Source organism: Pagrus pagrus, assembly GCF_965226575.1.
Source record: "Pagrus pagrus genome assembly, chromosome: 10".
NCBI classification, from domain to species: domain Eukaryota; kingdom Metazoa; phylum Chordata; class Actinopteri; order Spariformes; family Sparidae; genus Pagrus; species Pagrus pagrus.
The window spans coordinates 18,508,233-18,523,938 of record NC_140194.1 but is presented as its reverse complement, the minus strand read 5'-3'; the positions used below and the strand labels follow the sequence as shown (position 1 = coordinate 18,523,938).

The window sequence follows — 15,706 nt, the reverse complement described above, 5'->3', positions numbered from 1 at the left end:
TTTTCATGACTATTGACATTGTAGATTCACACTGAAGGCATCAAAACTATGAATTAACACATGTGGAAATATGTACTTAACAAAAAAGTGTAAAACAACTGAAAATACGCCTTATATTCTAGTTTCTTCAAAGTGGCCACCTTTTGCTCCGATTACTGCTTTGCACACACTCTGCATTCTCTTGATGAGCTTCAAGAGGTAGTCACCTGAAATGGTTTTCACTTCACAGGTGTGCCCTGTCAGGTTTAAGAAGTGGGATTTCTTGCCTTATAAATGGGGTTGGGACCATCAGTTGTGTTGTGCAGAAGTCAGGTGGATACACAGCTGATAGTCCTACTGAATAGACTGTTAGAATTTGTATTATGGCAAGAAAAAAGCAGCTAAGTAAAGAAAAACGAGTGGCCATCATTACTTTAAGAAATGAAGGTCAGTCAGTCCGAAAAATTGGGAAAACTTTGAAAGTGTCCCCAAGTGCAGTCGCAAAAACCATCAAGCGCTACAAAGAAACTGGCTCACATGAGGACCGCCCCAGGAAAGGAAGACCAAGAGTCACCTCTGCTGCGGAGGATAAGTTCATCCGAGTCCCCTGCCTCAGAAATCGCAGGTTAACAGCAGCTCAGATTAGAGACCAGGTCAATGCCAGACAGAGTTCTAGCAGCAGACACATCTCTAGAACAACTGTTAAGAGGAGACTGTGTGAATCAGGCCTTCACGGTAGAATAGCTGCTAGGAAACCACTGCTAAGGACAGGCAACAAGCAGAAGAGACTTGTTTGGGCTAAAGAACACAAGGAATGGACATTAGACCAGTGGAAATCTGTGCTTTGGTCTGATGAGTCCAAATTTGAGATCTTTGGTTCCAACCACCGTGTCTTTGTGCGACGCAGAAAAGGTGAACGGATGGACTCTACATGCCTGGTTCCCACCGTGAAGCATGGAGGAGGAGGTGTGATGGTGTGGGGGTGCTTTGCTGGTGACACTGTTGGGGATTTATTCAAAATTGAAGGCATACTGAACCAGCATGGCTACCACAGCATCTTGCAGCGGCATGCTATTCCATCCGGTTTGCGTTTAGTTGGACCATCATTTATTTTTCAACAGGACAATGACCCCAAACACACCTCCAGGCTGTGTAAGGGCTATTTGACCAAGAAGGAGAGTGATGGGGTGCTGCGCCAGATGACCTGGCCTCCACAGTCACCGGACCTGAACCCAATCGAGATGGTTTGGGGTGAGCTGGACCGCAGAGTGAAGGCAAAAGGGCCAACAAGTGCTAAGCATCTCTGGGAACTACTTCAAGACTGTTGGAAGACCATTTCAGGTGACTACCTCTTGAAGCTCATCAAGAGAATGCCAAGAGTGTGCGAAGCAGTAATCAAAGCAAAAGGTGGCTACTTTGAAGAACCTAGAATATAAGACATATTTTCAGTTGTTTCACACTTTTTTGTTAAGTATATAATTCCACATGTGTTAATTCATAGTTTTGATGCCTTCAGTGTGAATCTACAATTTTCATAGTCATGAAAATAAAGAAAACTCTTTGAATGAGAAGGTGTGTCCAAACTTTTGGTCTGTACTGTACATTTTCATACCGGGCTACTCTAAATAATGGCAGTTATTAGTATCAGCTTTAAAAATGTAATACTTACTGATCTGTTTTTGAAACTTAGTGTATCTTTCATAGGACTACACTGCTGTTTCAGTTTTTGCAACTTCAACTGGTCTTTAAGTTTTTAGATAAACCACGTAAAGACCTAATTGAAGCTCCTCATTAACAGGTATACTGGTAAGAAATGTAAGTCCAAAAATGCCAAAGATAAACTTAAGGTAATTTATAAACAGTATTTTCAATACAAAGATTGTCCACCAGAGGGCATCGTCAATGTTATTTTTTAACTTCGAGAAGTTGACCAAAAAATTTAAATTCAGTCATTATCTACTCACCACACATGCATATGGAAAGTCAGGTAAAGTTGATGGGGAGTTGTATTTAAATGTTAAAAAAAAAACAGTAACAAAATGAAAATGGCTCCATACATCTTGTCCAGCATTATCCAGGTCTCAGGAAGCCCAGAGATCCCAAATTGGTTTGAAAAGACATAATTTTCACCCTCTACATGAGTTTTAGCTCATTCACCCACATAAGGCAGGATGGCAGAAAAAAAATATAAAGCTAATACTTTTAGCTTAGCAGCTACAGTGAAGATTTTGGCTTAAAGAGTCATAATAACATCTTTTAAAATCAATTTGGGAAACACCAGACGAGCTATATGGAGCAATTTACTAGTTTTCTGTTGGTCTGTTACATTTTACTTTTTTTTTTACAAGACCTGTACCGGACCAGTCTGTACGGAGTGTGGACCAGTAGCTGGAGCTGCCATTTCACCTGAGCACTGCTGAGGTGCCCTTGAGCAATAAAAGGCACCTTAATAAAGTTCTTCTTCAATCTTACCAAAGCCAGCGTTAAGTTGACTTAAGTTTTAAACTTATAATGTTGCACTTTGATAATACTTAGTAAATACTCTGTCTACAAACACCAAATGTATTTCAAATAATTACCCTTTTTGCTCAGAACTCATCAAACTCTTTCAGAAGCATCTGCTGTTTTCTGGAGTGATATTAATGGATTCTTTAGGCTGAAAAACTTTTTACAATTTACCTTTAATGTGATGCAGAAGACTATCAGTTGTAATAGGAGACATCTTTACGTTGGGAGCTTTGTGATACAAGCAACAGCAAAAAGAGGGATTTCACTTTTTCCACACAATAAAAGTCGACTGTATTAGGAGGCAATTGCACGTTCGGCAAAAGGCAATCTGATGAAAGAAATATGAACAGAACTTTAGTTTACATGAGATTGTTTGGCCGCAATAAGAACTGTAGGGAACTGACATCAATTCTGCAAATTTTTGCAATTCACAAAATTAGACAATTAACTTGGTTGTGGTGGAAAAAACAATGTATTCATGCTGTAGTACCTAGCACCATGTTAGCCTTACTAGGCAGGATTGTTTTGTTTTTGTCAGTTAAACAACAACAACAAAAGCAAACTGGATTCATTTCTTCTCGGCTGAGTCCTTGATGAAAGAAATGTCCCCTCAGTACTCTGCAGATTCAGTCTCCGACAATAAATCACAAGATGTTCAAAGTTCGTTGCCTAGGTTACAATCTCCACTTCTTCCCGCCCTTATTTTGCCTGTCTTGTGAGGTGAAACGCTGCCGATGCAAATGCAGAACCAGCCATGTGTAGTGATGGAGAAGCAGTTCAGGCGTCTCATAACTCCAAAAAGTCTGGAGACGTTTATCCAAATCAACCAGACAAATCATCAGCCATTTTTTTTCCATCTGTGCTGAAGACAAACTGGTGAAATGATGAAGGCTGCTGTTCATGAACCTCGGGCACATTCAGTAGGCTTGTGTTCAGGGTGCAGGTTGTTTCAGAGAAAAGTCCGAGCAACATATCTGAGATGGCCGCCGTGTCGGAAAAAGATTATGTCCATGTCGTTGTCGAACATTGCGGTGACGAAGAAGGACTTTCCTTGGCTGGTCTGCAAGAGAAGACAGAAACAACTTTCACTGAACTGGCTATCAAAGTGCTTTTGGATTTAAGATATTTTACAGACCTCATCATCAGATAATCCCTCAGAGGATCATCTGATGAGGATGATGCAAAATGTTTTTTTTTTAATTAATTTTATTAAATGTTCTTCTGTACAGCTTCACAATGTCAATAATATGTAAAGGCTGCGTTTATTCTGCCTCTTTTTAACAAAGGATTGTTGTTTTGTACAGATTCCTGGGTACAAAACAATTAATAAAAGTAGAAACCAAACCTTCTGACTGAATTCTGACTGTTATCACAGCTGAGGGTCGACTGCCTGTTTCCTACCTTGACAGTTAGCTGCTGCCTCGGACTCAGGCTGTCGGGCAGCGTGATGGTGAACCTCTCCTTCCCGCTGAGCTCCAGTGAGTCTGCGTTCTGGTCGGGCAGGAACTGGAGCGGCATTATACCCATCCCCACCAGCTGGTTCTTGTGCAGCTTCTCAAAGCTCTCGGCTATGACTGCACGTACCCCCTGTAGAGAAGCAGGAGGACGGTTAAAAAAGCGAGGCAGGGTAAAATAATTGTGGAAACTTTTTTGGAACTTATTTCCTTCCATATCGGTCTGTGGAAAGTGTAGCGTGTGCGTAGTGAAATTTACCAGCAGGTATGGTCCTTTAGCGACCCAGTCCCTGGAGTTCCCAGAGCCGTAGTCTTTCCCTGCCAGGATGATGAGGGGAATGCCGTCTCTCTGATAGCGTTCAGCTGCCTCGAAGACATCCAGCTGATCAGACGAACGAGAGGAGGACATATAAGGAAGTGTTATTACACACACATGCTTCAGCTCAAAAGTAACACTTTCAACTTCCACTCACCGTCTGGCCTGAAGGAATGTGCAAAGTCTTAGGGCCTGGTTTGCCGATGAATCGGTTTTGAAGCTTGATGCTGGCGAACGTGCCTCTGGTCATCACGGCATCGTTCCCTCTGCGAGCGCCGTACGAGTTAAACTCCCGTGGTGTCAGGCTGAGGAAAAAATATTCAAAGTGAGAGGTAAAGAAATTTGACTTAACCAAATTAACTACAGTTAAACAAACCGTGACTTTGTTCAGGGACAACACTTGCATCCTTTGTTGACCTATTCAGACCACAGACTGTACATACTGTATATCTGTCGTTATCTGAAAATATTGAAGATAATGTTCATCTTCTGCTCAATCAGAATCTCTTATTCACCACAAGGATGGGAAACCAGAACCGTAAAGAACCATTTCATGGGCTTAAATTCCAGGAATGCCAGGACGATCACACAACAGACTGCTCGATCGAGATCGATTGAAGAATTGGACAAATATGCAGGTTGTCGTCTCTAATTCTCTAGTCTGGACTTCTTGTAGTCCATCATGACTCTCACTGCCATATTATTTATATATATTATGAGAATGTGCTGAGATTGGCTCCTTTATTGAAATAACACTTTTCAGAACAGCTAACAGATGAACCTTATGGTGAGATTGTTCCATCAGTACCATTGAATTTATATTTCTGGTCTCCACGGTGTCTGATGAGAAACTGACCGTTTGCTCTGCAGGTACTTGGCAGCGGCGCTGACCCTCGCAATGCTGCCTGCTGGTGAGATGTGGTCCGTGGTCACTTTGTCTCCGAGGAACAGTAAGACGTGAGCGTTCTCAATCGACTGAGGAGCTGTGACCTCTTTACTCTGAGATGAAAGACAAGTAGAGACAGAGGAGGCCCTTATTGTCTAATCTGCTGCTGTGCTTACTTCATTATGTGAAATCAGGCGACACAAGCTAAACAATAATTACCACGACGGCTGGAAGACTTACCAACTTGCTGAAGAAAGACGGCGAACGGATATAAGTGGACTTGTGATCCCAGGGGAAGACCACAGAATCTGGACTGTCAACGTTTTTCCAAAATGTGTTCCCTTTCTGGAGAGAGAGCGCAGAGGGAACGACAAACATTTATATCATCAGTACTTCACTCCAGTTAAATGAAACATACATTAGACATAAGTAAAGGAAGGAAGGAATGAAAGAAAGATCATATCCTCACCTCCATCCTTCCCCTGAGATCCTTAAAAATGGAGGAGATGACTGTGTCCTCCTCAGTCTGTTGGACCTCCTCCCTGGACGGCCAGATGTCACAGAGATACACCTCCTTCCCCTCTGAGGTCACACCTGCACCGGCAACATAAAAAGAGTCAAATAAAACTCAATTTATGTAAAATAAATGCTCTTTTTTTGTTGAACTTATCACTTGTCACTACCAGACAACACATTGTTCTGAATCTGCTCACACTGCTCCTTTGTCACCTGTTCCATGGCTAATACAAGTCTGCACAAGACACCAAACCACTTATTCTTCAATGTCATCAGCCAAATCCCCTAATGAGCGTCAGGTTTTAGAGGAGCAGCTTCCCGATGTGTGCCTTCCTTACCCAGAGGCTCTTTCTCAAAGTCGATTCCCACAGTGCCCGCGAGAGCATAAGCCACCACCAGGGGAGGGGAGGCAAGGTAGTTGGCTCGCACGCAGTCACACAGGCGGCCTTCAAAGTGCCTGTTGCCAGATAAAACACCGCAGGCCACCAGATCCCCCTTAAACACAGAAGATGATCCGGATTTCATTGTTGTGAGAAGCACTTTTTTTAATGATCTACAAAAACAGCTTGATGTAGCTTTATGGAGCTCTTACCTGTTTGATTGCATCCACGACAGCTTCTGGTAACGGAGCCGTGTTCCCCACGCAGGTGGCACAGCCATAACCAATCACCTCAAACCTGTGATGTGAAGGAATACCACTTTAACACCAACATTAGCGTGTATATGCAGGTTTTTTAAATGCTAAAAATAGCCGTTTTACTTTTTTTTTAACATTGCAAGGAGACAAGACTTTTTAAATCTTGTTTGTCACGTTCAAAACACATGGTTGACCCTTGTTGTTGGATTTGATATTTTTGACAGTTTATATAAACATATATTCAATTGCCAGTTTATAAATCTAGCTATAACTAATGCAGTCTGATAAACAACAGTCCTGCATTAATAGAGGTTTCTGTTATTTAGCCTGCCCTTGTTGATAAAAAGGGGGTGGACTATATAAAACAAACACCTGTCAGTGTATCGCAGAACAATTCAGCAGCACCATGAACTACAACCTCTAAAAGAGCCAGTTACTCCTTTAAAACCTTAGTTATGTCAGAGCTGCGGTCAACTTCAGTCAAGGGGAGGTGGGTTTATTCTGGGTCATTGCCTTGGAGCTAAAGGGGTATTTGTGTGTGTGTTGTCACTGCGTACACATGCTTACCCCAGCTGGCTAAAGTAAGGCAGGACTCCACTGGTATTGAGGTAGTGAGTGACCATGCCACTTCCAGGAGCCAGGCTGGTCCGAATATAAGGTTTGACAACAAGCCCCGCCTCCACAGCCTTCTTGGCCAGTAGACCTGTCAATCACAAAAAAACAGCTGCATTACGCAAATGTGCCTATGTTGAGTAACCACAAAGAAAAGTGTCACAAAGCAGAGTATTGTTATTGTGAGTAACAGTAAAGACGCGAGAGTGCAGCTAGAAATAGATTCATGCTGGATGGAAACACTTCACATCCACTGACTCATTCACAGATGACATTTGGGATTATTTTCAGAGGAAATCTGATCACAGCTCCATCTGTTGACTCAGTGCCCTACCTGCAGTCAGCATGACAGACGGGTTGCAGTTGTTGGTGCAGCTGATGACGGCTGCGATGACCACCGAGCCGTGGACCAGCTGATACTCCTGACCACCGTGCAGGAAAGGGATCCGGATGTCCTGCTTCGCCTTAGAGATGTGGAAGCCTTTGAATCCAACCTGCAGGGAAACCAAGGACAATGAAAGAAATGTTAGATAACACTCAAAAACATGTCAACAATGTGTCACCAGCATAACCTTGAGCCTGAGTCCAAATATCTGATTGAGTCATACTTGTTAGTCTAGGGACTAACAGAGTATTTATTGTATGTTACCTTCTCATCGAGACAACTCTGGAAGTCTTCTTTCATGCTGCTGACTGCCACTCTGTCCTGAGGCCTCTTCGGTCCGCTCACATAGGGCACCATGGAACTCAGGTTGATCTCAATCACCTGCCGATTATGGAACAGGTTTAATTTCACTTTACTATAAAAATCTGTGCCATTACTGCTGCACCCCGAGTATGGCTATCATGAGGGTCTTAGAACCATCATTACACACAAAAAAGAGACTTTATCCACCATTTCTTCTCTTCTTACTCGGGAGAAGAGTAAGGACGAGAAGAAGAAGATACTTTTGTTTGTATTCTGGGTTAATTTCATCTGTATTTCAGCACATTTTCTCAAAGCTTACAGATATGGACCAACACAGCAGAACTTCTGCTAGTCGCGGCGAAAAGCAGAAGGAAGAAGTTGAAGAAAAATGGCGGAACTTTCCGAGGAGAGATTATGCGAGTTGGTGAGAAATTTTTAACATCTGTATGATGTTACTTCACCCGGGCACAGAGACAAACATTTACTACATAACAACTGGGAGATTGGGAGGGACAAAGATTGGACGATGGCGAAGGAAAAGTGGAGGTTCGTGTGAGAACCACTGACTCTGAGTGGTGCCCTCTCGTGGTTGTGCGGCTAAACATCCATGCCAATGATGGTTATATCGTTTAAAACAGTTGAATCTATTTTCATACATAAGTGGAACATAAATGAGCCTTAAGTGCTCTGAGGATTTACAGCAAGGTTTGACACATTACCTCAGAATACTGGGGGTCCTCTGAGGGGTCTTCATAGCTTCTGAAAAGTTTTACAGCCTTCATGTAAGACTCCAGCATTTCAAGTTTTTCCTGGGTAAAATCTGGAAGGTAAAATATGACAAACAAACAAATATGACAAACAATTCTCTTAATGACATAATATTATATACATGAAGCAGAACTTATTGTATTTAATGACTTTTAATAGTTTAATTGTACGGTTATATTTTCTTTTATGTTTGCCTGCGTTCTCTCTTACTCAGACACATGCCCAGGTTTTTAATACCGTGGTCAACTTGCCTTGATGTTTATAAATCTATTGTTCAATAAAGCATTTGAAAAAACAACAGTAATTACCCTGTAAATTCAGACTGAATATGGAATAAATCCAAGAATAACTTAATGGACTGGATAAACCACTGTTCCAGTTTGCAGCTGTAAGGCAAAAATGCTTAACAGTTTCGCTCTCGGCTGACTCACTTGTCTTTTTAAAGTGCTTGAGTGTGACTTGGTCGACGGGGAAGAAGCTGACGGTGGCGTTGTACTCGGGGCACATGTTGGCGATGGTGGTTCGGTCAGGAGCTGACAGCTGGGAGACACCGGGTCCAAAGAACTCCACAAACCTCCCAGCGATCCCAGCTTGCCTTAAGTGCTGGAAAATCCACACACATAATACGTTAGCACAGATAGTACAGCAAATGGGAAATGTCACTTTTTGTAAAACATGATGGATGATACTGTATCAGTTTTTATTCTTGATAAGTTCGTCCTCGTCAAGTTTCTTTTTTGATGATTCAATAGTTCACACCTGTGAAATTATTCTTGAGTGTATTTTGAGTGTTTTATAATCTTCTGTCTTTCACTAGTGTGTCTCACTGGAACATGTGTGAAGAAATATAGTCCTAATGAGACATGAAGCACAGCAGAGCAGTGGTACCTTTGTGATGCCGAGGACAACGTCTATGGAGGTGGTCAGGGGATTGATGGAGCCCACCAGTTTACAACCCACCACCTGAGGAAGGGTCAGAGACACTGGCTGGCCCAGCATCACGGCTTCTGACTCGATTCCTCCAACTCCTGGTGGAGAAAAGCACCACAGGGAAAGAAAAAAAAAAAGGGTTAGCGTTAGAAAAAAGAACAAGATTTTTTTTATTTCCTAACCCCTCTGAAGAGAAAAACATGTGATAACAACATGTAGTTGTAAATTACAGTTCATGTGCAACTTGACCAATATGTCAACAAGTGGTAAGAAAAGTTTAAAAATGGTTTACCCCAGCCCAGGATGCCCAGGCCATTGATCATGGTGGTGTGTGAATCGGTTCCCACCACACTGTCAGGGTAGATGAAGCCGTCGCTGACCTGGATCACTCTGGACAGATACTCCAGATTCACCTGGTGGACCGCACCGACGTCCGGAGGAACCACGTTCACATTCTTAAATGCTTTTGAACACCACTGTTTGGTAAACGTATAGGAAAAGAGTGATGGTTAGAAAATCAATAAACTATGTCTCAGGGTACAAACTCTGTTCTGTCCTGTCCTCTACATATTATTCTCATCAGCCAAAATGCAGAAGTTCATTTATTTATCATTCTACAACACAGGATTGTATATTGAAATGCTAGTTGTAGTCCCTTTATGCTAGACACAAAACAAAGTTATATAATTAACTTAATAACTAATAAGTCAAAAAACTAAACTATTATTTTGGGGGAGTGTGGAGGATGAACTGAGGAGTCTCTTAGCCTGAGGAAAGATGCTGCTCTGTAGTCTGGTGGTACGGCAGCAGATACCTCTGTATCTTTCGCAGCAGGGTGAACAGACTATGGCTAGGGTGGGTGTTGTATTTTAGCATCCTTTGGGCTCTGACCTCACCGATATCACTGATGCTCAGTAGATCGCTACCAATGTTGTTCTTGGTGGTTTTAATCACCCACTGTAGAGCCTTCCTGTTCTGGGCTGTGCACAAACCATGATAGTTGTGATGTTTCCAGTCAGGATGCTTTCTATTGCTCCTCAGTAACAGTTATCAAAAACTGAAATATAGCTGTCTTTTCATCTAACTCACAACAATATTTCCCAAAATGTCAACTTTTTCCTTTAAGACATTTCTCCCCCTCTGACTGTCTGTTTTGATATAATAAAAACAGATTTTCTCTTTGCAGTACCTTAAAGAACTGAAGCCTCTCTTTGTTTCTGATAAGTTCCATTTCCTGATTCTTCAAAGCTGTTTCGGGTCTGTGGAAAAAAAAGAGCACATTAACAGTAAAACAAGCTAAACGGGAACTGAATCAGTGAGAATATGTCAACTCACTGAAACAAGTGCTGAAACAAAAGAAGTGACACGTGCACTTGATTTCCATGCGAGTCAAATTCCAAAAGTGTAATTTTTATCATTTCATCTCATAACTGAATTATTTTATCAGAATCTTGTGATATCAGCAATGTCGTATGTTAAAAACGGCAGAGTTGTAGATGAACAGCCACGTATCAAACTCACTCAGACACAGGCTTCAGGTGGAAAGGGCAGAGGAGCGGTGTATTCTCGATCTGCTGGACAGACGCTGGTTGAGCGGGGGAGGCTGAAGGGTCACTACAGGCGACTTTACTACAGGAGCCCCGCTGGCCTCCACAATGTGAGCCACCTCTGGACAGAGGCCTGGAGGGTGTGGATCGGGATGGACCCTGGCTCTGGTTTGGGCCGTCACCTCCACCTGGGTTTGGAGCATTCTGTATGGCACTGTGGAGACAAAAATAAATGTTGTATTACAAAATATAATATATATATATATATATATATATATATATAAGAAGCCATAAAAAAATAAGTTACTTCTACTGATTGCATTTTTTATGAAAGCACAAAATTATCCAATGATCAGAAGTCAAATATGTGTCAGTTTTTACTTACTTTAGCTTATTGTCAATATATAAAAAAATATATAAACTGGAAAATATAAAAGCAAACACACCATTTGCTATAATCAATCTGTAATGAGTGATCTACGATGAGGTCAGTTGGGCATTTAGGGTTGACCAGGCCGGGGTCCATGCCATGTTTGGCCACAGCATCCCTCATGGCTGCCAGGTCCACCATGGCAGGAATACCACTGTCAAAGGAAACAGGAGAAGGAAACTAAGAAATCATAACTTTCCTTCCTTCCCTAAAAATCTTCTATGCAAACTCCTGGTGGATCAGCTGTCTTCTATGCGAAACTCACGTAAAGTCCTGGAGAAGGACTCGCGCTGGAGAGAACGGCACCTCGGCTTTATTCTGCTGCTGCTGCCAGTCCAGGATGTTCTGGATGTCTTCCTCTTTTGTGTAGAAGCCATCACAGTTACGTATCGCTGCTTCGAGTAAGACACGGATGGACAGAGGCAGCTGGTCTACACGGAACAAACAGAAAAAGGTGGGTTAATTTCCCACAGTAAACAATGTGCAATTAAATCTAATTGTGAAGTGGGTTTGCACTGACAACAGCAATTCAGGCTCTTAAAGGTTAAGTCAAGAATTACCTTCATCTACAGGTGTATTTACAAATGTTCTTTGAGACCTTTCACATGCAAACATGTTCACACTGCTATGCTGGAAAACACCACCTTATTTGTAGCTTGTATAGCACAATATGCTGATAGATATCCACATGTGCATTTAAAAGGGCCTGAACTCACCATATCTTGGATCGTTTAATTTCTGTGGATTGAAGAACTTGAACGTGCCATCTTCTAGTGTGTCGATTAGATGGCTATATGAGTGCTCTGCAGAGAGAAAACAAACATTTATCAAGGCAAGGGATGGGACAATAAAAGATGTTATCGCAGACAATACGTTGATTGTGGTGAATTTTCACTACCGTGATAATGTTGAATATCCTGACATGGATGACTTGAAAAAGCTGTCTAGCCCGCTGACATACTGTCGTATATTGATATCTTATATTTCCTGATTTATTCTGAATTACCTAAGCCTGTCACCATGACTGAAGGCTTGGCTTGCACATTGTATCCCTCACAAAAACAAGTTAAATCAGATGTGTGTAAATACTACGGATACCAGACTAAAAGACGACGGGAAGACAAGTTTACCACTATTTATTTGTCTTAAATTTGTGCCAGAAGACTTTATGATGACTTATTACTTAAGATTCTTTGATTGTTTTTCACAAAAACAAGAGAGACTTTTTTTTTCTGACAAAGTGTAATGCTGAAGTGATTCCAGTATATTTGAGGGCACTTTGTTTTTTATTTTTTAAGTTTAAGAATATTTTGATAACTATTTGGACAAAGTTGTGAATCCCCATTACGAGACATTACATTTTCATATCGTCTCATGCCTAGCAACTACAATTCAAAACAAGTACAGGAAATTTCCAGTTGTGATCACCTCAAATCTCCTTCTTTGTTTTGTTGTTTTTGGTCTCAGCATGTCTGCTTGCAGGTAAGCCAGGTTCACCCCATGAAATCAAGCCAAGTAGTCCTTACTTTACCTGCCTAGCCTTAAAACAAGGCACAACTCTAAGAAACTGGTAGTACGCCTCCTTTTCCTGTGCACATAGTGCTTCTATACAATTGTCTTATCACATATCATGCTGGGTTATAGTGGTTAGCTGAGCATTTGGTCTAAACTATCAAGAATATTCCAATTTTGAATTAAACAGGAAAAAGAAGTGAAAGTTATCTTCCTGGTTTTATTGATTCCTTTCAGGTCTTTAAGCGCAGTTATGTTAGCTAATACAGGATGTGGTTACCTGAACCAAAAAGGCAAGAAAACAGAGATGTCTTTAGCCCTGCCAAAGGTTTTTGACTGTATAATTGTCCTGTCTCTGGTTCTCAGAATAATAAATGTCTGTATCAGATTTGTACTCAATAATGGTGCAGACTCAAAAAAGTGATTAGTTTGGGCCAAAAGACAAATGTTGGTCAAGTCATGTTGTAGCTGTTTAATATTGATGAAATTCTCCTTTAAGATCTTGAGAAAAATGAAGCTAAGCAAGTGCTGAGCCCCTATGGACAAAGTAATCTTTTGAGTCTTGGCACAGCACTACACACTGGTCTCAAAACAGGACATCATGCTGTAAGACTGGCTCTCAGGTTACTACTGGCTTTGAAAGCAACACTTTTTCTGATCATTATGAACCTGAAGCTGCAAGTTTCCAAGATTTCCCATATCCTAAATATGTATTTAATGAATAAATACAAAAAGGAAAAATGTCTTCAATGATGAGACACAAATGAAAATGCACGATGAAAGTTCACACAACACAACCGGTTTAGTCGGATTCCTACAATCTGACAGTGAACCAACGTGAATGACACACTGGTGGTTTCATATCTTCTTTAACTGCAGCATTTCCTGAGTATTTCACTAGTGGTGGGGCACTGCAGCAGGAGCATTATCACTGCTGCTGAAGAAGACGACAAATAAACACAACGCTGTAATTTAGCTCTCATTTACCTTAGCAAGCACAAACTAGTTTTGAAACAAAGCTTTAATCAAACACTGACATGAGAACAGTGTTTGTGTACTTGACTCCACAGCAAAACATGCAGCAGAATATTTTAAACTGTCACTCCTGCATTTAACTTTGTCAACAGATACATTTAACATCTGTATATTTAAAAGGATTCAGATTAGCTGCATGCACTTGGCACCAGCTAGACTTCCTGGGGTCCAAAAGCCAGTGCATCAAATTTACAATGCACTGTGTTAATCAAGAAATGATCATAACATTTTGTCCAAATATTCTTTCTAACATACATTCATATCTAGTTTAAGTTACACAGGTACAAGAACATCACAAAAACATCACATTTACATGAGGGATTTGGTCTTTTTGTCAGATTATTCACAAGCAGCTTGCTGATCACTCCCATGTTTTACTGCTTTTTACATGAAAACAACCCTAGCTCAAATTGTCCTGCCTCACAGTCACAGATGATTTTGTCAGCCAGTGTGCTGCTCATCTTTTTTAATTAACTTGATGCGAATACTAAAAGCCACAAGCTGATGCAAAGCAGGCAAAATGGAAAACATACAGTAATATCATACTGCTAGAAAATCAACAAAGATACTGATCATCACTAGTGAGATCCTTTGGAGATAAATCCTTATGAGAACCTGTTTTTGCTGTTATGGCAGGATTGCGGAAATTAACAGCTGAACTAAAATATTACACAGCTTTGTGTGTCTGCTTTGGCTTTTAATCCCACTTTCGGATCCGTTGGGTGTTTAAAGAAAAGGCAATCCTCCCTAAGATTAATATGACTGTAAAATCACACTGTTATAACAATCTTAGACGCGAATATTGTATGTGTTAAGTGGTGATGACAGTGCTGTCTGAGGACATCCTCATGCATTAAATCATCTCTGTATGTGTCCTCGCGACGGCTATGAAGACAGCTACAAAGCTAGCTAAGGTTCAAGTTGCTAACACTGGTCCTTATCGTGAAGCACACTCGCTAAGTACTTATCGTGCTACTGCTGAACGTCTTGAGGAGATAAGAAAAGCAATTTGCAGACATTTTAACCTCAACTACAACGAAGGGTTTGACATTTTCAGCAAAGCGAAGACACATTTAGCTTGCGGTGTTAGCTTATTTAACAGCTCTTGCTTTAGTTGTACAGCAAAGAGTGCCAAGCTAGCTACTGTTAGCTTTCATGTCTCACAGCAGTTTGACGCCGGTACACTTTATGTAATGTTAACTAAAAGCTACCGACAGCCATTTTCAGGGGAAGGATGTATTTCTTAATCGATTCCTGTCATTAAAGGTAAACAACTGAGCGGACGTCGGCTTGCTAGGTAAGGTTAGCAGAAGACATCTCTTTACCTTTGACTGGGGAAGTGAGCGCCATGATGACTTCTGAAATCAACACGACCCGTTCTCACGGCACTGCACTGGCAACACCGAGCCGACCAATCAGAGCGCAGAGCTGTGCGGCCACGCCCACTCACCAGTCACTGACAAAATAATAATAAAAACACTTTAAAACAGCAAAACCTCAAGCTGAAGTCCTTTTTAAAGGCATGAACCAGCACGTTTACAACACGTTGCATCTTATAGGAAGACCATGCATTGCTTTATTCATGCCGCTACCGACTAATACAACAAAGACTTCTGATAGTAACTGGAGATCTGAGGGAGGTGACATGAGATGGCTCCCTCAATTGTCATAAATGTTGTCATGTTACTATCAGGTGACCTGAGGGGACCTTAGGTTATTTTGTCTTTTTTGGTCATAATCAGTGCTGGAGTGAAACTATGATTAACTGATTTTTGAGGTACTTGTATTTTACTTGAGTATTTTCATTTTCTGCTACTTTATACTTCCACTCCAGTACATTCTGGAGGCAAATATCAAACTTTTTACTCACTACATTAAAGGTACAATA

General features: G+C 41.2%; 1 protein-coding gene across 1 annotated transcript; it reads right to left on the bottom strand.

Moving 5' to 3' along the window:
• Nucleotides 1-2,640: 2,640 nt before the first annotated feature.
• ireb2 (iron-responsive element binding protein 2) lies at nucleotides 2,641-15,246 on the bottom strand. Its single transcript, XM_084364876.1, has 22 exons — nucleotides 15,144-15,246; nucleotides 11,988-12,074; nucleotides 11,537-11,702; nucleotides 11,288-11,425; nucleotides 10,816-11,055; nucleotides 10,484-10,553; nucleotides 9,587-9,770; nucleotides 9,253-9,392; nucleotides 8,796-8,967; nucleotides 8,316-8,416; nucleotides 7,558-7,674; nucleotides 7,243-7,402; nucleotides 6,864-6,999; nucleotides 6,252-6,336; nucleotides 5,998-6,154; nucleotides 5,613-5,737; nucleotides 5,384-5,488; nucleotides 5,114-5,256; nucleotides 4,415-4,562; nucleotides 4,201-4,323; nucleotides 3,889-4,074; nucleotides 2,641-3,547 (listed from the first exon to the last, which is right to left on the bottom strand). Exons 1-22 carry the CDS (start codon nucleotides 15,166-15,168, stop codon nucleotides 3,437-3,439), a joined length of 2,919 nt encoding a protein of 972 aa, XP_084221002.1. The 5' UTR covers nucleotides 15,169-15,246; the 3' UTR covers nucleotides 2,641-3,436.
• Nucleotides 15,247-15,706: the final 460 nt, after the last annotated feature.